Genomic DNA, 21,591 nt, shown 5'->3' on the forward strand with positions numbered 1-21,591 from the left:
ATATGTTATATTATTAACTATTTAAAAAGAATCTCCAAGATGTTATCTCCCCTAAAATATGTATACACATGCATCCAAACCCTTAACCATAGAATTAAAGTTATAAATGGCCTGCCTGGCTGCTGCACATGGGGAGATTTGGACAGATATAAAAGTTAAGGCCTTTTCTATTCAGCATGGTAGGGATATATAATATAACATGTAAAGGAATAACATATTGCAAATTACCATTTTATCTTTTCACTTTCTACCAGAAAATCCCCGCACAATCTTATGATAGCGTTGTCAACTTTTCAGAACCTTTCACGAATAGCTGGCTAAAGACACTAAAAAACGAAAACACAATATGAGTTCTATCTTTTTGGTTGGGCCCATGATATGGGATCTACTCTTCTCTATTCTTTCTCTCCACATTGCTTTTTGGATGTTAAGACAAGTTGTTATTGTGGTTGGTGGGAGGTATTAGTTTCGCAAGTGTGAATTAAGGGACGTAGATATGGGCCTTAGTCTGTTCCACAAGATCCATTGAGATATGTCTCTTGTTGTACTTGTTCCCACTAAGTAATGTTAGGATATGATATTTTTCATAAATATTGATATGGTGGAATGTAATTGGACTATTGGAGTACATACTTTCCTGTCTTATTTCATCTATGTGATCAATTTTTACTATGTATCAATCATAATTGATAATGTTAGTAAGTAATTAAAAACTAAATACTAAAATTATTACAAATTTTATTATAAAAAACTTACAAAATTACATGATAACAAAGGTGATTATCATCCTTTTTAAATTACTATTATTTGATTGATGACACGTTTATTTATATGATTTATATAATAAGATTTGTAATATTTATAATATTAATTAAGTTGTGAAAAATATTGTGTATGTATATTTGCAGTTTGCTTTAATGAATAAACAGGGAAGAGATCACATCACATCATACGGGTCGGTGAGTTACAGCTCTAGACTACTGTCTTCAAAGCATTTCAGCTTTGGTGGGTAGTAACATCAACTCATAGCACTTGGATAAAGAAAGAAAGAAAGCAATATATACAATTAACCATAAAAGCTTCTTGCTTTCTCTTGTGGAGTTAGAACTCTAGTGTCTTCAAAGCGTTGTAGTTTGCCTGGGTGTGTTGTAAGTTGTAACATCAATTCAATAGTGGTGAGAAGAAGAAACAAAATGTACAATAAAATTAAACTACAAAAAGGTCTTTTTCTTTGTCTTGGTGCCATCAACCAGAGCATCTTAGCTATAGTGAAAGTTTTTGGTGGTTGCACCGCAATTTTAGGTTGCAACTTTTGATAAGGCCATTGTTTGTTTGCCTCTCACAAGATCAAAGCAAGCTTTTTTAGCTAAATGACATTAAACAGGATTTAGTCCTAGGTTTTTTTGTACAATAACAAGGCCTGCCCCTGAATAAAGACTTATATAGTCTAAATCTAATTTACTATTCAATATTTTGGGAGTAAAAAAATTGATATACCATCCCTTTTACATATATAATAGTGACTCTCACTAATTAAATTTAGGTTGAAACTTATTTTCATATAAGAGAAGGGAATACTTCATTTTATACTCAAAGTATTGAATAATTTTTCCTCTAAACCTTACTTGTCGACTTTGTTTTATATTCACACATTATAAGTGTGGCACTCTTTTTTCTTTAATTTAGCCAACTTCATACTCATTCATAGAGTTTTAACCTGAGAGGGAACAAACAAACAAAAAGAATTATAAGTGAGTGGTCCGGCTTTTGGCTATTTGTTCATGAGAAAAAAAAAATCTAAACTTGATGTTAACATTGTTATTTGTTAGTGGATGGCCTAAACTGAAGAACTAGAATCTTTTTCCTTTTTATACATATATAATTCTTCTGTGTGACTGTGTCTACTTTTATTCTTAATAACTTTTCCTCATTCGTATTATTTGATTGTGATATGATATCTTTCACAAGCCATGTTAATGTCCACAAGACCAATGTGAATTGTGAAGTACTTTAAAAGGCCCTCGACTCAGCAGATGGTATCAGCCACTGATTTCCTTACATATTTACTCAGCAAAAGTCTTGTCTATGTGAAACATTTGACAAATGCCTACTAGGGCTGGAAATGCCAGAATTGAAGATTCATTATACACATGCATGCTTGTTGTCAACTACCTAAGATTTTTATAAGGAGGGATAGACACATCTAGAGAGGGAGATAATTAAAAGAATTAACAACGCCGTCTCTAGAATGCAAAATCACCTAATAGGATGACAGAAAGCTTAGAATTTTAGGTGCATTAGACTTCTAAGTTCTACTATCTCTTCAAGTTAATCTTAAATGATAAGGGGTGCAATTGATTTTACATTAAAATCAATACCCCTAATGTTAATTTTGGTAATGGCTTAAAATTAGTAGTTTAAAACATGCTCCTTATTACTCTAACAGTTGAGTAGCAAGAATTATACACAAAAAGTAGCAAACAATTATTTGTTAAAGTTTATAGGGAAATGTTATATGTACAACATTTTCACACCAAATCCTAAATGATAAGTTGTTATTGGTTGTTATGGGTGGGTTAAAAAGTAATTTAAGTTGTGGATTCAAATTAAAACCAATAACAATTTTGGCGAAACTACACTATTAGTCCCTGAAGTTTGTCCTGTGTGCGCAATTGGTCCCTTAAGTTTGAAACAAGCACAATTAGTCCCTTAAGTTTTAAAACTGAGTTGTATTGGTGCTTTTACTAACTGCTATTAACGGTGTTACTTATGTAACTAATAAAACAATGACTTGGCATTTTTTTTAATGATGTGGCATGTTTTTAATTAAAAAAAAAAAAAAATAGGTTCCACGTTAGATGAAATTAAAATCCAACCTCCTCCAACTCCTCAATCCAAAGCCACATCGGCAGCCATGGAAGCCGACCAAAGTACCACCATGAGCACCAGCACAAGCACAAGCACAAGCAGCAGCGGCCCTTGCCCACCCATGAATCTCTTGTTTGTGGAAATGAGTGTGGGCTACGATCAACATGGGTACGTACTCCATGCCCATTTGGCCTTTTCTAAGTTTTCTTTATTACTCTGCTAGTTTTTGATTAAGAACACCCATTTGTCAGATTTTAATATTGAATCGTAGGATTAGTGAGTTTTTATTTGGAAAAATAATTATCAAGATGAATTTTGTGATGCCCTTTTGACTCTTTCTCAATTACTATCCCAGTTATTGATGAACACCCAGTTGCCAAATTTTCATATTGAATGGTAGAATTGGTGTATTTTTATGAAAAAAACAAAGAGTTCCGTTAGCCATGAACACCCAGTTGATTTTAAATATCAACTTTTTTTAAAAAAAAATTATGGAAAAATAAATATCAGATTTGTTTTTAATCGGGTCAATATGATTTCAATTTCATCTCACGTGGAAACTGTTTTTTTTTTTTTTTTATTATTAAAAACATGCCACATGTTAAAAAAAATGCCACATCGTTAAAAAAATGCTAAGTTATTGTTCCGTTAGCCACATAAGTAACACCGTTAATAGCAGTTAGTAAAAGGACTAATACAACTCAGTTTTAAAACTTAAGAGACTAATTGTGCTCGCTTCAAACTTAAGGAACCAATTGCACACACAGGGCAAACTTCAGGGACCAATAATGTAGTTTCGCCAACAATTTTCTACGTATGATTTGTTGTGAACGTAGTACTTCTTATTTATAAAAGAGCCAAATGAAATGTGATAGAAAGAAAATGAGTAAGTGTGATTCTCGTTTATAAAATAGCCAAATGGAATGTAATAGAAAAAAATGAGCAAGTATAATGTTTTTTTGTGTGTGTGTGTGTGTGTAGTGTATTTGATATTTTAAAGGGGGGGGATAAAAAAAAAAAAAAAGAAAAAAAAAAGAGTATTCCTCCAATAATTTTTGGAAGGAATGCTCAGAGTGAGAAGAGAATAACATATTTCTCGAAAATCCTCCAATACATTCTATTGTCATTTCCTTGTCCCTCCAAACAACTCTGTTACCCACCAAATGATGTTGGAGAGGCTTCTCCCATTTATATTGAAGAAGAAAACGACATTTCTTTCCTCTAAATTCCTTTTGGTACGAAGTGATTATCTCAAAGTCTCTCCGGCATTTAAGTTATTCACATTTCTTAATAGTTAATTTAACTTAACAAGCTAATATACATTAACAAAACTCGTTATCCTAATGATATCTATAATGTCCTGGACCCATTGAAAGCATGCTTGCTTTTATTAGCAAGGAACCCACAAAATCTAAACTTGATGGGAAAATAAGAGAGACAAGAGTAGAGCAAGATTTTCTTCTCACTTTCTATATATATTGGATATTTAATTTCTAATTTCTCAAAAAAAATTCTAATTATTTTTTTGAAGGTATGATAATGATATAATATCAATATTGAAAGATTAAATCTTTATTATAAAAATGTTCTATAAATTTGATATCATTTTAGTAGATTAGTAGAAAGATTGAAATTTTAGAGAAAACAAATAGAGAATGCCATATTTACACAAGGATAATACTTTGAAATAAAACATTATTCCAACCCAGGTTACCAACTCCTCTGCACAATAGTGGTCCAAGACAAGAGGACCAGGACAAGTACATTCATGTTAGGATGTTTGATTCAACTTAAACAATCACCCACGTGGTTTGTGGACCCTAATGATTCTGATTTTTCAAAGTGGTAGTAAATGTGAGGAACATGGAATCAACGGTGATGATGCAAAAACCAGCCAGATTATCATGATTCATGACCACTCTATATATATAACCAAGATTTTTCTTGCGGTACATAACATACAAGGACTAATAAGCTGCCTAAACTAGCAGGAGCTCATATTTCAAAACTACCTTGTTGATCATAAGAATCATCCATGGCCCATAGGAGAAATCAAATCATATAATCATCATTATCTTTAGAGATAAAAAGTATTAATACAACAACAATAATAGTTGTTGAGTTCTTGATTCTTGAAGTCATAGTAATGTTTTCAATTTCTTACTTTAATTTATTCCTCAACCGCAATTATGGTTTTCTTTTCTCGTTTAGTTAGTACTAAGCAATAAGTTCCTCTTGTCATGTCATACTCATATATCCATGTAATATTGGTCCATCAAGAAAAAAAAATTCTTATTCTTGTTTATGTTAGAAAAACATGTGATCCTCCTTGGAGGGAAACATCTTATCTACGAGCAAAGCTAATGATTGTGTTGTGCCGACAAATTTGTTGAGAAGAGTGGTGAACCTTTTGAGTTTACTCAAACTAACAATATATGCTTCAAATTTCTGTACTATAATCTTGTCATAAAAATGATAATTCATTGTGTTTAAACTTAATCTAATAAAGTATTTTTTAAAAAGAAAAATAGGTGATGATGATTTCTAAAAAAGTGGTGATATATTCGCTTAATCTTTAAAAAAAAAAAAAAAACTAAGTTATTTTTTCCTTTCACGCCTCTTTTCAGTTATGTTTGGCTTAAGTTTTTCCTTTCACGCCTCATTTCAATTACGTCTAGCTTAATGTATGCATTTGAGAGCCTTAGGTGAAAATTGAATTGATGCCTTTTATATATTTAAATGACTTTTTCTACAAAAAAAATAATAATATTACTTAAATATATTACCTTATTTTAGAAGCAAAGTTATGTAGATTTTTTTTTTTTTTTTTGAGAGAGTATATATATACAAAATATTTGACAAAACTATTCAAACCTATTGATGTGGTTTTTTTTTTTTAATTTTAGGGAACTTGATATGGTAGATTGATAATAGTAAATAAAAATATGATGTTAATGATGAACTTAAATAAAAACTAGTAAAAATTTGTCAACTCAACTGTTGTGAAATTTTTTGTATATTGCTCTTTCTTTTTTAGAAGTGTTACATTCACAAAATTTCCCAACAAATCTTAGATGTTGAGTTGTTACTATCTCTAATTTGAATCTACTATTGAAATTACTTTTTTGCTAATCAATGATAGTCAATAATAACCTACTACTTAGGATTTGTTATGAAAAATATTGTGGATGTAGTATTTTTCTCTCATTTTTTTCTTCTTTTTCATTTGATAAAAAGATATTATTTTGTTTATTATTTAATATTTGGGCTTAGAAATAATCTTATAGGTTAAAATTTGAAGACCTTTTTTTCATTTAGGGCTTTAGGCGACCGTCTCATTTGCTTATACTATAGAATTGGCACTGCTTTCAGTCAATTAAAAAGGGTTTAGTTTGTGAAAAAAAAAAAAACAAAAAACAAAACAAAACAAAACAAAACAAAAAAACAGAGAAAACAACACAAGTTTTCAACGTGGTTCAACTTATTAGGCATACATCCACAATTTTGTATTTTTGTCTGCATATATTTTCTATTACATATGTGTGTTTTTAACTTTTTATACATAAGCTTTATTTATAAAATCCAATTGTTATTCATTGGATTGTGTATTCTATATATAGTCCTCACATGACCGTTGTACAAACAATAAATAAAAATCTCAAAAGAAGAGGTTTTGGCAATATGCATGCAAAAGAGCTTTCCAAAATATAATTTGCAATACTCAAAAAGGTTAAGTAAAATAATAATAATAATAATAATAATTGTAGCAAAAAAAAAATCACACGAGGTTGTGGTCATAGAAACAACAAAAATTGTGTAGGCACCACTTTTTGTTTTCTTATAATGATATGATTTGAATTCATGATATTCCCTCATAATGACATATTGCAGTCTCATTGTTCATTTCTCTAACTTGGTCTAAAGTCTAAAACTTTCCAGAATTTTGTAATAAAAAGATGGTTAGGTTAGAAACTTTTAAGTTTTGAATTTTCTTAGTAATGTGCCGACAGGGGTGGCACCACCGTCCAAAGGGCGGGCCGACCAACTAAAAGGTGATGGGCTTATGGCCCACACTGGAAAGGTGACTTTATTATATCCAATTTTTATTATTATAATATTTTTTTTTTTTTGAGACTGTTTTTATTATAATAGTTGAAAGACTTAATAATAATAATATAAAAATATATCAAGATTCTAAATTCCAAATTTCCAATAATTTAACTGAAGACCAATGTGATAGAGAATCTAAATTCTAATGATGTGTTTGCATTCGATTAAATATAATATAGAATATAGCTCCTTGATCTAAATCATTCATTTTGGCTGCTTTCAACCCACACATTATTAATTTATTACAACTACAAATATATATACGTGTATATATTAATATATTATATCATATGCTCACAGCATGGAGTGTGGATTGAATTGCATGTGGACTTTGATTAATAAATTAGAATTTTATTTTTTATTTTTTTTCCATTGAAAGGAATAATATATATTTTTTGTGTAATGAAAGAATACCAACAATTATTAAATTAGAATTAATGATGTAACCACTCTGTTGATAGGGATGATGAATAGGAATGTTACATTTATTTTTATCAGTCTTTAAAGCATTTTAGATTCGGGAAATCCTAATCTTTTGTGAAGTTTCTAATCGAAGCATAGCAAGAGGTCAATGGTCAATTAGTCATCAAGTCCTTTGATTAAAATAATTATTTTTCGAATGTAATCCTAAAATTGACTAGTATATATATTGATGAACTAGTAAATATATTTTTAGTTTAATTATACTGAATCCTTTTATTATAAAAATAATTAAAGTTATAACAGTAATTACATAGGAATAAGAATACTCATTACTATTCATTTATTTGGTGACATCACAATAATAGAATCTTGAAGATGATGGAATGAAAGTATTTATATAAAATTTAAGATATATTTTAGGAAATATCTTCCTCATATAATTATATTTCCAAAAAAAAATATTTTGTAAATTTGAAGAGAGATTGATTATTTTTTATTAAAGAGAGATTGGTTATTTTTTGTGTTTTTTATTTTCATAATTGTTATATACATAAGGAAAGTATGTTTATTTGGAAATATATTAATTTTAGAAATTAATACACCTACTAAAGAATAATTATTACAACATCTTTAAAGATGAATAGTTATTCCTCGTTTAAAGTTTAGTTATTCAAAAGGAATGACTATTCCATATTCCCTATAACAAAAGTATAACCAAACTATTAAATAGCTAAATCATAAGAATAACTATTATATTATAGTGTCTATTATAGTTTAGGCTTATTAATGTCTCTTGTAAGTCAAATTTTTTGAACCTCAAGGCCCCCACAGAAGGAAAGGTTTGTGGTTGTAGCCTTCCTTTTTTTTGGTGGGCATAAAAAAAAATTGTGTACAGTGAACAATCAGAAATGTACAAACCCACAAAATATTGAACCGTCTTATTATAACCTTAACCTATAATAATAAAAAATTGTATTATGATAAACCCCAAATGACAAAAGTAAAACAAAGTTTTAAAAGCCCAAGAAACGACATTATTGAGATCCTAAGCAAGGGTGTGACAAGAGAAAAGGATGTTAATGAAGGGTGCATCAGTCATTTGAGTTCACCAAGATAACTTTGCACCCACCAAACATGTACACTTGGAAGTAACGACAGGACTGAGGAGACAGCAAAGACACTAAAGAGTAAAGAAAATGAGCGTGTACTAGGTCTATCTCATTCATTACAATTAAATAGTTAGTAGTTACAATATTAATTAGGCAAGTAAAGTCTTAATCTCCTAGATTTGGATGCACACAACATTACACACACCTGCAAAGTATAACAATAAGATTATTATTCAGCCAAAAAAAAGTAGTATTATGATTTCAATTTCTCAAAAAAAAAATATATTAGAAAAGTAACAAAAAAGTCAAACATTTTAATTATATATGAGATATAAAATAGATAGAACAACAATACTATCGACACAATTTTTATTTAATTTTATAATATTTAAGGTGATAAATTGTGATTATTAATAATATTATTAATTTATATGTTATTTTAATAGTTATGAAAAAGAAAAGAAAAATTGTGAGTTCACAAAAAAAATTGTAAATTTGTTCTATATTTAGACTTATAATAAATATAAATATATATTAAGATTAGCAAATTCCTTCTTTCATTTCTATAAAGTAAGAATAATTCCAATATTTCTTGGTACTGTTTTTTGTCAGTGTCTGTATTCTTTTTACAGTTGACGGGTCATCAGTGACTGTGACAAATCTCAGAATATAATGCAAAAGACCCATTTGAGACAAAGAGAGAGAGTCTGAGAGTAATAGAGAGAAAAAAAAATGGGGTGAGAAGGATGATAGGCAGCTGGAGTTTAAGCATCACAGCTGCGGGCTAAAATCCCATTAACAAGTTTCATTCTTCTGGTGTGTACTTGATCCAAATGCTTTCCAAAATATTCACTTTTTGCAGTTTTGGTTGATTCCCATTTGCTTAAAATATGTGTGTAGTTTTGTTCCATTGGATGGTTGCTCTGGTTGCTGGATAAGAATTAAGAACCCATCACTGGATTTCATTCACTTGGTAAGTTCTTGATCTTTTGGTTCATAAAGGTTCAGTCTTTTTGTAGTTTCTGCTGAGACAAGTCTGCTCATAATTATTGCTGATCTTGTGTTCATATCTGATGGTAGTTTCAGTTGCTGATCATGAAGCAGCACTGTAATTCATATTTTACGTTTTTATTGAGATCCATATGCATATATATATATATATACATATCTACTAGATTCACTCAATGTACATAGTTTTTCTGTTCACTTAGTCTCTCCTCTTGTTAAAAACTCTCTCTCTCTCTCTCTCTCATACATATGTATGTGTGTGTGTATACATATTTATTGGTGTACTTATTGATCAAAGTAATTTTAGTGATGCTTTTTACTGGATTGTGGGTAGTTCAAGTTATGCGTTCCTGGTGTTTGTGTTTTGGGTTGCCAGCACTCCCATGATTTATCTGTTACTTCATGCTGGATCAAGTGAAGGAGAAGAATACATGTGATCAGCCCAGATTAGTGTGTTGTGAATCCAAGCTGATCCCAAAAGTTTTGGGACTAAGGCTTTGTTGTTGTTGTTTATAGTTTTGAAGATATGATATTTATTGTCTCTTTTTTTCTGTGGAGCAGTTGATTTGGTTGTTTGAAGGCTACTGAAGTGAGGGGTTGCAATTATTCAAGCATTGTACTTGTGTCCAATTAAGCAGGTGGTGATATTGTCCTTTATAATCTGAAGAAGCTTATATGAACTGAATAGGATTTTGAAGAACAAACTCTAAAATTTGCTTACACTGATTTTTTTTTCTTTGATGATCTTGCTGTCTAGGTGCAAGAAGTGAGAGGTGTAAAGCTGCAAAGCATCATTTAGCATATAATTGGGTGTTGTGCTTTGTCTAATTGATATTCTGGCCTGGATCCATTACCTAGGAGTTTGTTACTGGTATAAAGACCAAGCTTTTGCCAAGTCAAAACCAGTTGCACTGCTGTTCCTTGCTGGAGTCATGGCAACCTTGTTACATTCTGAGTCTAGACGCTTATATTCTTGGTGGTGGGACAGCCACATTAGCCCAAAGAATTCAAAATGGCTTCAGGAAAATCTTACAGGTGTTGATTTTTTTTTTTCCTTACGACTTAATTGGCTATCACTGTGTTCTTGAAATTTTTGTTTCTTGCTCAGATCTGTTGTTTTTCATGTTTGTTGATGGCGGTTGCTTTCTAATTACTAAAACTGGTTATTGCAAATCAACTTAACACAAATCTTCAACTAAGCATCCATAAGAACTTAACCATATGATGAGGAACGCTTGTTGAACAATTCTTTATAAGAATACACTGTATTCAATTTGTTTTAATTTTGAATATATTAATCATTCTTGTTGGTACATTCTTATATATTGCCCTTTCTTTCTTGTTACTTTCTTCATAACCCCAGTGCTTATTGAAATGGACTTGAATGACAATGTCTCTTTTTCTAATTATACTGCAATTTACTTCACCTCATCTTAAAATATATAATTCTCCCCCTTGTTAGACTTTAAAAAGTTTTAATTTAAAAAACTGAACTTTCTTAATAGTTTCAACACCCCCCCCCCCCCCCTTCTCCTTTTTTCCTCTCGGTGAATCACAGTTGGCTAAAAGTTACAAAAGTTAACATTAAGTATACTTAAAATCTACCCCAAAAAAAAAAAAAATCTTTATAGGAATTGCAGGTGGCATTTTGGCATAAAAAAAGCTTAGAAAATGGCTAAAATAACCCAAAAGATAAACATAGTTTAATGAAAATGCAACTTTTTGTGAGTTCTTTTGCACTAAAACACCATTTGGCATTTATATGATGGTTTGTTAGTGTCCAAGGTAAGTCTCAAGTACACTTTACTTGAGTTCTTGTGAATTTTAGTTTATAGTCATTCATTAAGGAAAAAACTTATATTGGTTTGGAAAATTCAAGATTTAACTGAAACATTTTAAATTCTAAGGTTTAACTTGAAACCGCCTCTAAGCTATAAGCAGAATTACATATTTCCCCTTCATTTTACATTTTACTACTGATAATTTTGAAACTTTGTAATGTCCCAGATGCTATTACAACCAGGAATCCTCTTGTTTATGCTGGCACATGTTATGCATACAAACATAGATCTTAATAATTCAATGAATAATCACCCTTGAGTTGTGCATCATAGAAATTAATAGGCATTTAATCCACTTTTATAATTTTTAAGAGGTAGTAGTCATGGTTCTCCATGGAACATGATCTAGGAAGGTTTGATGGCATTATTAACCATGAAAAAAAAAATTTAAGATGGCTAAACAAGTGGACGTGCTGCTCTATGCATGTTTGTAATGCACATGCATCATCTCTATGCTATTTTAGGCCACATTCTTAACAGACCCTAAATCTGTTGATACAGACATGGATGCCAAGGTCAAAGCAATGATCAAGCTCATTGAAGAAGATGCAGATTCTTTTGCAAGGAGGGCAGAAATGTACTACAAGAAACGTCCAGAACTTATGAAACTGGTAGAGGAGTTCTACCGAGCCTACCGTGCATTAGCTGAGAGGTATGATCATGCAACTGTGGAGCTTCGCCAGGCCCATCGAACCATGGCAGAAGTGTTTCCCAACCAAGTACCTTATGTGCTGGCTGACGATTCACCCTCAGGTTCTTCAGGCCCTGAGGTTGATCCCCATACACCAGAAATGCCACATCCAATTCGTGCATTGTTAGACCCAAATGACTTGCACAAGGATGCTCTAGGACTCTCTTCAACCAGCTTACAAACTATGAAAAGGAATGGGGAGCGTTCAGAAGAATTTGACACTGGAATAAGCAAAAGGGGTCTTAAACAGTTCAATGAGATGTTTGGGTCAAGAGAACTAGTGGCACAAAATTCAAATGTTGCTGAAGGAAGGATGAGAAAAGACCCAAAAGTTCATGAAGCAGAAGAGAGTGAACGAAATTTGCAACATGGTTTCTTTTCCAAGTCTCAGCATGCTGGGGAAGCTGAAAGAGAAGTTGAGACCTTAAAGAAAACCCTAGCAGAGATACAGGTTGAAAAGGAAGCTATCCTTCTTCAATACAAGCAGAGTCTGGAGAAGCTATCTCATCTTGAGAGAGAACTTAATCAAGCCCAAAGGGATGCTGGAGGGCTTGATGAACGAGCAAGCAAAGCAGAAATTGAAATTAAAATACTGAAGGAAGCCCTTGTTGAGTTAGAAGCTGAGAGGGATGCTGGTCTTCTTCAATACAATCAGAGTTTAGAAAGGATATCTAGCTTGGAGAATATGTTATCTGTCGCCCAAGATGATGCAAAAGGACTCAATGTGCGAGCTGTTAAAGCAGAAACTGAAGCTCAATGTTTCAATAAAGAACTTTCTAGATTAGAGGCTGAAAAGGAGGCAGGTCTTCTTCATTACAAACAATGTCTTGAGAAGATATCAGTTCTGGAGACTAAAATATCACTTGCTGAGGAGAATGCTCGAATGCTAAATGAGCAAATTGAAAGAGCTGAAACTGAAGTTAAGGAACTAAAGAAAGCTCTTACCAAACTAAATGAAGAGAAAGAATCTGCAGCATTTCAGTATAAGCAGTGCTTGGAGATAATAGAGAAGATGGAGAGAGAACTTTTTCATGCCCAAGAGGATGCCAAACGACTGAATAGTGAACTTCTGAAAGGGGCTGCAAAATTAAAGAGTGCAGAAGAACAGTGTTTTCAGTTGGAGAGATCCAATCAATCTCTGCGGTCAGAGGCAGACAATCTGGTGCAGAAGATTGTGGTGAAGGACCAAGAACTTTCAGAAAAGCATGGTGAGTTGGAAAAGTTACAAAATCTAATGCACGAGGAACACTCACGGTTTGAGCAAGTGGAAGCCACTCTCCAAAATTTGCAGAAGTTGCACTCTCAATCTCAAGAGGAGCAGAGAGCTCTGGCATTGGAGCTTAAAAATGGGCTTCAGATGTTCAAGGACTTGGAGATCAGCAAACGTGGGATGGATGAACAAATGCAAAGGGTTAAGGAAGAAAACAGGAGCCTGAATGAAATGAACTTTTCTTCCACCATATCAATAAATAATCTGCAAAATGAAATCTTTACCTTGAAGCTAATGAAAGAGAAACTCGAAGAGGAGGTTACACTAAAAGCAGACCAAAGCAATGCTCTCCAGCAGGAAATTTGGCATTTAAAGAAGGAAATCAAGGGCTCAAATGGAAGATACCAGGCTATTATGGAGCAAGTAGCATCTGTAGGTCTGAATCCTGAATGCCTTGAGTCATCCGTGAAAGACTTACAAGATGAGAATTCAAACCTGAAAGAGGTCTGTGAAAGGGAAAAAGACGAGAGAGAAGCCCTACATGAGAAGTTGAAGCATATGGATGAAATTTCAAAAGAGAATGCTGTTCTGGAGAGTTCCCTGTCAGGATTAATGGCTGAGTTGGAAGGGTTCAGAGAGAAAGTTGGGAACTTGCAGGAGTCCTGTCAGTTTCTCCAAGGAGAAAAATCCACACTTGTTTCTGAAAAAGCTACTCTGTTTTCACAGTTACAAACTGTCACTGAGAATCTGCAGAAGCTCTTGGAGAAGAACACCTTGCTGGAGAATTCACTCTCCAGTGCAAATATGGAGCTTGAAGGTTTGAGGGCAAGATCTAAGAGCTTAGAAGAAGTATGCCAGTTGCTTAGTAATGAGAAGTCCAACATCCTAAATGAGAGAGACACCCTGGTATCTCAGTTGGAAAACGTTGAACAGAGATTGGGTAGTCTGGAAAGGAGGTTTACAAAATTAGAAGAAAAATATTCGGATCTGGAAAAGGAGAAAAAATCCACGTTTTGCAGGGTAGAAGAATTGCAAGCTTACATCTTCATGGAGAAGCAAGAGCACACAAGTTACGTGCAGTCAAGTGAGGCGCGATTGGCAGGTTTGGAGAACCAAGTGCATATCCTGCAACAAGAAAGTAGGTTGGGGAAGAAGGAATTTGAAGAAGAACTTGATAGAGCTGTCAATGCTCAGGTTGAGGTTTTCATCCTTCAGAAGTTTATAGAAGATTTGGAAGAAAAGAATTTATCTCTACTAAATCAATGTCAAAAACAGGTTGAAGCATCCAAATTTTCAGATAAACTGATCTCAGAGTTGGAGAGTGAGAATCTTGAGCAACAGGTAGAAGTAGAATTCTTGTTAGATGAAATCCAGAAGTTGAGGATGGTAATTCATCAAGTGTTCAGGGCTATTCAAATTGATCCAGATAATGGGAATGTAGATAAGATTGAGTATGAGCATATACCTGTACCGCGTATTTTGGATGGTATTGAGGATTTAAAAGATTCTCTGTTGACAAGCAAGGATGAGAAGCAGCAGCTGCTGGTTGAGAACTCAGTTCTCTTAACTTTACTTGGGCAACTGAAATTAGAGGGTGCAGAATTTGATTCTGAGAAAAAGATCATTGAGCATGAGTTTGAGGTCATGACAGAGCGGTGTTCTATGCTGCAAAAGAACAAGCACGAACTTCTAGAGATGAACATGCAGTTGAGATCAGAAATGGGCAAGAGTGAGCAGCGGGAGGAAGTTTTAAATGCTGAATTGGAAACTCTACGCATTTCTCTGGCAACTTCGAAGGGGGCTTGCCTGGTATTGCAGAAAGAAAGTACAATGTTGCTTGAAGAGAAGAAATCCTTGCTGAAGAGTTTTTCTGACCTGAAAGAGGAAAAGCATATTCTTGAAGAGGAAAATAGTTCTATTCTTCATGAAGCATTAGCTCTCAGCAATATGGCTTTAGTCTTTGAGAGCTTTGCAACCGAGAAATCTGTGGAGCTAGAAGCACTTTCTGCAAATATTGACAGTCTCCATGTTGTCAACGTTGACCTCAAGGAGGAGGTTAGTATGTTGGGGAAGAAGGTGGAAATGAAAGAGGAAGAAAATCTATGTCTGAATGAAACAGTAGTGAAGTTAGGGAAAGAGTTGAGTGAAGCCAAAGACTTAAATGACCAATTATGCATTCAATTGTCCGTTGAAAAAGATTTTCTGAGACAAAAGGCAACAGAGCTTTCAGAAGCAGAACAGAAGCTTAAGGCTTCAGAGAGCTTGAATGTTGAATTATGCAGAACTGTTGAAGACCTGAAGATGGAACATGAAGAATCAAAACTAATCAGGGAAAATCTAGAGAGACAGATTCTTGAAGTATTGGATGATAGTGCAATTCAGAAAAAAGAAATTGAATGCCTTCGTGAGGTGAATGAGAATATGGAGTCTAAAGTAGCAACATTAAACAAAGAAATTGAAGAACATAGGATTAGAGAAGAGAATTTGAATTCAGAGCTGCAAGAGAAGAGAGATGAATTTGAACTATGGGATGCTGAGGCTGCAACATTTTATTTTGATCTCCAGATTTCTGCCGTTCGTGAAGTTCTACTTGAAAAAAAGGTTCAAGAACTTGCTGGAGCTTGTGAGAGTCTTGAAGATGAAACTGCTGCAAAAGGTATGGAGATTGCACAGATGAAGGAAAGAGTTAGCTTCTTAGAAAGTGAGATAGGAGGACTGAAGGCGCAGTTGTCTGCATATGTTCCTGTCATAGCTTCTTTAGGAGATGATATAGCCTCTCTTGAGCAGAATGCCCTTCTTCACACAAAGCTTTCTGTGGCACGAAATCTAGAAACACAGGTATTATTTTTCATTTTTTTGAAAACATCATGTTAATGTGATTGGCTTCTTGATTCTTGGTGCTAACTTTTTTAGGGGCCAAACAACAAGCCCAAATCTATGATGCCAAACCAACACGCACCCACGCCTGTGTATTTCATTTTAGTAACCTTATTGAACTGTATAACATGAAGAACTTGATATTCAACCACTTCAGTTTTTACACTTGGTTTCAAATCCTAACCCCTCCCCCCCTCCCCCTCTCCTCTTTTTCCAAAATTTAATTTTAAACTTAAGGATAATTGGAAACCCTGCTTTTTCTTGAAATTTTCTGCATGCAGAAACAGATACATGCAGGATTGCAACTCATGCAAGTGGACTTGAAGTCCTTAGCCCTTCAACATAGATATTGTGTGTATAATGCCTTTTTGCTGAATCTCATACTTATTTAACGTGCATATTTCTGTAGGACAAGGAAATGGAAATTCATCCTTATGAAAACAGCTGTCAAGAGCTTAAAGAAGATCAAAGGACTGCGATACCAGATGGAATCTCACATTTGCAGAAGATGCAGACTAGGATTAAAGCAGTAGAAAAGACTGTTATGGAAGAAATGGAAAGGCTTGCAACACAAGAAAGCATAAACACCAACATCAAAGTAGAAGATGTAATGAAAGAGACTGAAGACTTCAAACCAAAAGGCAAATTGCCTCAAGAGAGAGGCCTGGAATCACAGAGGACTAAACCTGAAAATGGGATTTTGATGAAAGATATTCCACTTGATCAAGTCTCAGATACTTCATTCTATGGGAGAAGCAAGATAGATAATGGTAGAGCTGATGATGAGATGCTTGAATTATGGGAAACTGCAGAGCAAGAGTGCGGCCAGGGTCCAATGGTCAATGAGACACAAAAGCATGCATCTGCACCAGTAGAAGATGTTAATGCATGCCACAGGCTTGAAGATGGGGAGAAGAGTCAGGATCTCCCTTCAGAATTAGAGATTGAGAAGGAGTTGGGCATTGACAAGCTAGAGGTATCTGCAAGTGTTAGACAGCCAAATCAAGATGTCAACAAGGGAAAGTTCCTGGAGAGACTTGCTTCCGATGCTCAGAAATTGACGAGTCTTCAAACAACTTTACAAGATCTGAAAAAGAGAGTGGAGATGAACAAGAGAAGCAAGAAGGCCAGTGACATTGAATATGAAACAATCAAAAGACAGTTACAGGAAGTTGAGGAGGCTATTTTGCAGCTGGTGGATGTCAATGATAAATTGACAAAAGATATTGAGGAAAGCTCATCATCTTTGGATGGAAGACCTTCAGTAGAGCTGGAGGAGGCTGGAAATGTCCGCAGAAAGAGAGCAACAGAACAGGCAACTAAAGGGTCCGAAAAAATTGGACGTTTGCAGTTTGATTTACAAAACATTGAGTATGTTCTGCTTAAATTGGAGGATGAAAAGAAAAGCAAAGGAAAGCACCGATTTCCTGAAAGTAGAACAGGCAGTCTCTTGAGAGACTTTATTTACAGTGGAGGGAGGGGTAGTGAGAGGCGTAAGAAGTCTTGTTTTTGTGGCTGTACAAGACCTTCAACTGATGGAGACTAAGGTAATTACCAAGAGGAAAGCATGTTTCCATCAGCTGTAAGTTTCACTCCTGAGATGATCCTAATATTATGTGTAGGGGTCATTTCTTGGATTAATCTGTAAAAACTGTGCCTTTTAGCTTAGAGGAACCGTAAGAATTTAGGACCAAACTAATTATAATAAGCTGCTTTTCCAGCATTTTATTTGTTAATTTATAAGACAATCAATATCAGTAAAGGAACTCGGTAGTATAAGTTTCTTATATATGGTTGATAGTTTTCTCGAATGGCATTGTTTGACACCAACTCTGGTAGAGAAGCATGGACTTGAACAAGTTCATTTTGACTTGACTACACCTTGGAGATGGGAAGTCCTCGCATATGGTCTTATACAACTTTAACGAGGCCAATATGTGCTAAAGAAGGAAGCCCACTTGGCCAAAAACAAGTATATTAACTAAAAAGGCCCACTTCTATTAGTACTTGTTCTAATAACTTAAGAATTTGATGTGCACAATTTATCTATTTTGTGGCATACATTTTCAACAGTGTTGTAAACCGGAGGATTTTGAGTTTGTTCTCATTAACTAAGATTGTGGATGCCTCATGAAATAACCCCTTACTCAGAATGATCTGATTAGCAGAATTATTATCAACATGGTCCTCTATTTCCTTGTAATTGAGACTTGGTTGTCCAATTTGGCCATCTATTTGACATTAAGAGACTCAAATGTTGAATAATGATTAAAAACATTGAGTACAGAAGTCAGTTAATGGCTTAATGCTGGGATCTAGATTTTACACGACTTGAAGCATGTTAAGCCCTGCAATAATTTTGTGTTCTGAGATAAAAGTTTTAGCAGGTGGAATTGATAGCTTTGACAGTCAAGCAGGAGAAACAGTCCCTTAACACCAACCTACAACCCTATAACTTTCAAGGTTGGAGACTTCGAAAAAGAAAAAAACTTAATGATTTTTCTAGAATCTGAGAGCTGCTCAAACTCCACTCCAGGTTGATAAATTGTTTATAAAAGTTTCTCAAGTCCTTAAAACAGTGACAAAGGACGAGATTTGAAAATTAGAAAATCCGTCTCTATAAAGTTTTTAAAAAATGTCGGCTGAAATTAGTGCTATTATAATTCAAAATTTCAAGAAACTAATATACACTAAAAATTACTAAATAATATGGGCATCAAACCATATTAGAAAATGACATTATAGTCCGTTTAAATTGAAGAGAAGAAGAATAAAGTAAAATATATTTAACACAAAATTAGCATATTTTTAAATAACACTACTTTACTCCCCTTCCTTCTCCCCTCCATCCAAACTGTCAATTATATATAGCCACTTCAAGACTTGAATTTAATTTTTTTTTTTTTATAAAAAAATACTACCTTGTATAATGTATACCATCAAATTTTTTATAGAAAAATACTAGATTAGCCCATCGTCAAATAAAGAACAGTTAGATAAATTAGTTCATGGTCACTTCAGATGATCCCGTAGATTTTGTAGCAATAGTTTCAAAACAAAATATTCAAGAAGTTTTAACTTCAAATGACCTAACTTGGTAGATGTAAAGCTTTATCCTAAGTAAGTAGTTTAACTTAAAAAGTGTTTCATGTTATTGCACATGGTGGTGGATGTAAAGTTTCACCCACCCTTAACTTCTTTTCAGGGATGAAAATCTAGGGGTTTATCTGAAAATAAGTGTTTCATGCTCATTACATACGGATTTGGTTGGTAAAGATAACAAAATGTCGACTAAATTAAACGGACAAAAATGTCTCTTAATGACAAAATCACTCTCATTCTGACAGGTAGGAACAAAATAGGAGGAATGTTTAAATAAACTAGTTCTCCATAAACAGCGAGCAACAAAATCTCAGAGCCACCAAAAAAAACAAGAAAGTTAAAGCTAAAGGGCAATTTCAGAATCCTTCATTCAGGCTCCAACTAGTTCAGCAGGGGCTTCAGCCATTGTCTCGTCAGCAGGCCTATCCACCTTGACACCAACATCCTCTGAATAGTCACCATGAACCTGCATAGACAAACCACAGTGGACACATTTACATGAGTGCTTCAAAAGATCCTAAAACACAAAGGAGGCATATCAAGATGTCAAATATTGACACTTGAAAATGATCAAAAATTTCAGAAAGAGATAATAAACTGGATAGACAGGCATCAAAGTTGCTTGATGAAGGCAACTTAATTAAAAAAAAAAAAAAAAAAACACTAACAGGGTGAGCATAAGTAAATCTGATCATCCTGAAAAATCAGAACCTAAATTTAGGTGTGGCTTAGGCATTGGATTTGTCTGGGGCATGAAGTAACTGATTTCAGAAACAAAGCTAAACACAAATGCCAAAGCTCTAATTGTTAAACTGGTATAATGTTATGCGCACAAATAAAGAGAGGAAGGTAGAGGGACTTGCCTCCATCAACTTTCCAAGGTCAAATTTTGGAGCTTTCAAGATTTTAACTTTCCGGATAAATACATTTTGTAGAGGGTAGATGCTTGAGGTTGCCTTTTCGATATCCTTGCCAATTGACTCAGGAATGAACTTCTTCACCAATTCCTTCAGATCACAAGATGATGCCGAGTTGATCATGATCTCCCTCATCTTGCGGCGGATCTAACAGATCACACGCAACATTATTTGTTAAACGGTGGTAAAATTTATATTAGAATGCAGCAATTTAAAAAGATGAAACAATCATCAAAATACTTTGCTGTTCAACCTAGTGAAGTTCACGAACAATCTTAGTTAGGAGAGAAGGCATTGGACAACGAATTATTTAGGATGTAAAGCCAATTATAAAGCATCATTTGGCTCAATTAATTTATCTGTTATATTCTCCACATCTACACTATTCAAGCAGTTTAAAAAATATAAAATAACTTGAAAAGAAAAAAAAATTCTCTTGTTTAGATCATTGAAGTTGGAAAACATTTTAATTAGATACTATTACACGTGCACACACACTAGAACAAATCAGTGGTCACATATAGTACACAGCCATCTTTGCTCAAATTGTAAATTAATTTCTATAAAACAATTTTTTTTAGTTAAGTAACAGTATACAAACCTGTCTAATTTGGCTAGACTGGGCATAACAGGTCCTCTTGACTTGGTTTTGGCGCCTCTTGGTGAATCCAATGCAGAACATCCTCAAGGTGTAATTGTCTGTAGTCTTCACATCCACATGAGCTTCAATCAATGTCTGCCATTTCCTCACCAAAGACCTCAACTTGTCTGTTGTAAAATCCATTCCCTGAAATGTTTTATAAAGTAAGAACATAACAGAAGTGACATATTTTTCATTAGAAACATTCCTGTTTTATAAAGTACGAACATAGCAGAAGTGACTGATTTTTCATAAGCATCATAGCATCAACAATGTTGGAAGCAGATGAAACCATTTAAATTCCACACACCCAGAAATTTGTCAGAACATTCCTCCCTTGAACATCTTCAGCTCTCAATCTGATCTTCCTGTAAGCATGCTCCTCATCATCCTGAAGGTCAGCCAATGATATCTCAAAGACTCTGTGTTTGAGTCCTTCTGAAGCAATCTGTTAGGAGACAAAGCAGAGGTCATGTTGTATGCACGAACACATAAAAATCTGGAAAATATTAAATACATTAAAATTTCCAGGTTGTGGAAGAAGTATAGCCTTGGTTCAATGGCAAGTGCATTCCACCAAAAGGAATGGTTGCAGGTTCGAGCCCAGGAATTTGCCTCCCCAAAAAACTATTGTGAGTAAGGCTGCCTACCAATAACCTCTCCCAAACCCATCAAAAGTGGGAGGATTTTGCATTGGGTACACCCTTTTTTTAATTAACAACAAAATAAATGCAACAAAACAATCACTGCCGTCACATTAATGAACAGCAGCACATAGATCTGTTGACTTCGTCT

The 21,591-nt window shown here is 33.9% G+C and overlaps 2 protein-coding genes across 4 annotated transcripts; one reads left to right on the plus strand and one right to left on the minus strand.

The window, feature by feature from the left end:
- Positions 1–9,182: 9,182 nt before the first annotated feature.
- LOC136061041 (protein NETWORKED 1A-like) lies at positions 9,183–17,926 on the plus strand. 3 transcript variants are annotated; one of them, XM_024030542.2, is made up of 6 exons: positions 9,183–9,326; positions 9,411–9,483; positions 10,080–10,156; positions 10,276–10,553; positions 11,861–16,098; positions 16,547–17,926. In XM_024030542.2, the coding sequence occupies exons 4-6, from the start codon at positions 10,451–10,453 to the stop codon at positions 17,681–17,683; spliced, it is 5,478 nt and encodes a 1,825-aa protein (XP_023886310.2). In that variant the 5' UTR covers positions 9,183–9,326; positions 9,411–9,483; positions 10,080–10,156; positions 10,276–10,450; the 3' UTR covers positions 17,684–17,926. The 3 variants fall into 3 exon arrangements, with proteins under 3 accessions (XP_023886310.2, XP_065626259.1, XP_065626260.1); XM_065770187.1 differs by lacking the exon at positions 10,080–10,156; XM_065770188.1 differs by lacking the exons at positions 9,183–9,326; positions 10,080–10,156 and having other exon boundaries at positions 9,333–9,483.
- Positions 17,927–19,359: 1,433 nt separating this feature from the next.
- On the minus strand, positions 19,360–21,219 carry LOC111998450 (small ribosomal subunit protein eS1). The gene is made up of 4 exons (XM_024030547.2): positions 21,107–21,219; positions 20,758–20,943; positions 20,103–20,303; positions 19,360–19,705 (listed from the first exon to the last, which is right to left on the minus strand). Exons 2-4 carry the CDS (start codon positions 20,938–20,940, stop codon positions 19,610–19,612), a joined length of 480 nt encoding a protein of 159 aa, XP_023886315.1. The 5' UTR covers positions 20,941–20,943; positions 21,107–21,219; the 3' UTR covers positions 19,360–19,609.
- Positions 21,220–21,591: the final 372 nt, after the last annotated feature.

The sequence above is a fragment of the Quercus suber genome, unplaced genomic scaffold (assembly GCF_002906115.3).
Source record: "Quercus suber isolate HL8 unplaced genomic scaffold, Cork oak 2.0 scaffold_3B, whole genome shotgun sequence".
NCBI classification, from domain to species: domain Eukaryota; kingdom Viridiplantae; phylum Streptophyta; class Magnoliopsida; order Fagales; family Fagaceae; genus Quercus; species Quercus suber.

Coding starts and splice junctions, on each gene's coding strand:
- LOC136061041 (XM_024030542.2), top strand. CDS start 10,451: ATGGCAACCTTGTTACATTCTGAGTCTAGACGCTTATATTCTTGGTGG. Junction 10,554..11,860: donor GCTTCAGGAAAATCTTACAG/GTGTTGATTTTT, acceptor CTGTTGATACAG/ACATGGATGCCAAGGTCAAA. Junction 16,099..16,546: donor CACGAAATCTAGAAACACAG/GTATTATTTTTC, acceptor ATATTTCTGTAG/GACAAGGAAATGGAAATTCA.
- LOC111998450 (XM_024030547.2), bottom strand. CDS start 20,940: ATGGATTTTACAACAGACAAGTTGAGGTCTTTGGTGAGGAAATGGCAG. Junction 20,304..20,757: donor AGTCTAGCCAAATTAGACAG/GTTTGTATACTG, acceptor GTGATCTGTTAG/ATCCGCCGCAAGATGAGGGA. Junction 19,706..20,102: donor ACCTTGGAAAGTTGATGGAG/GCAAGTCCCTCT, acceptor TTGTCTATGCAG/GTTCATGGTGACTATTCAGA.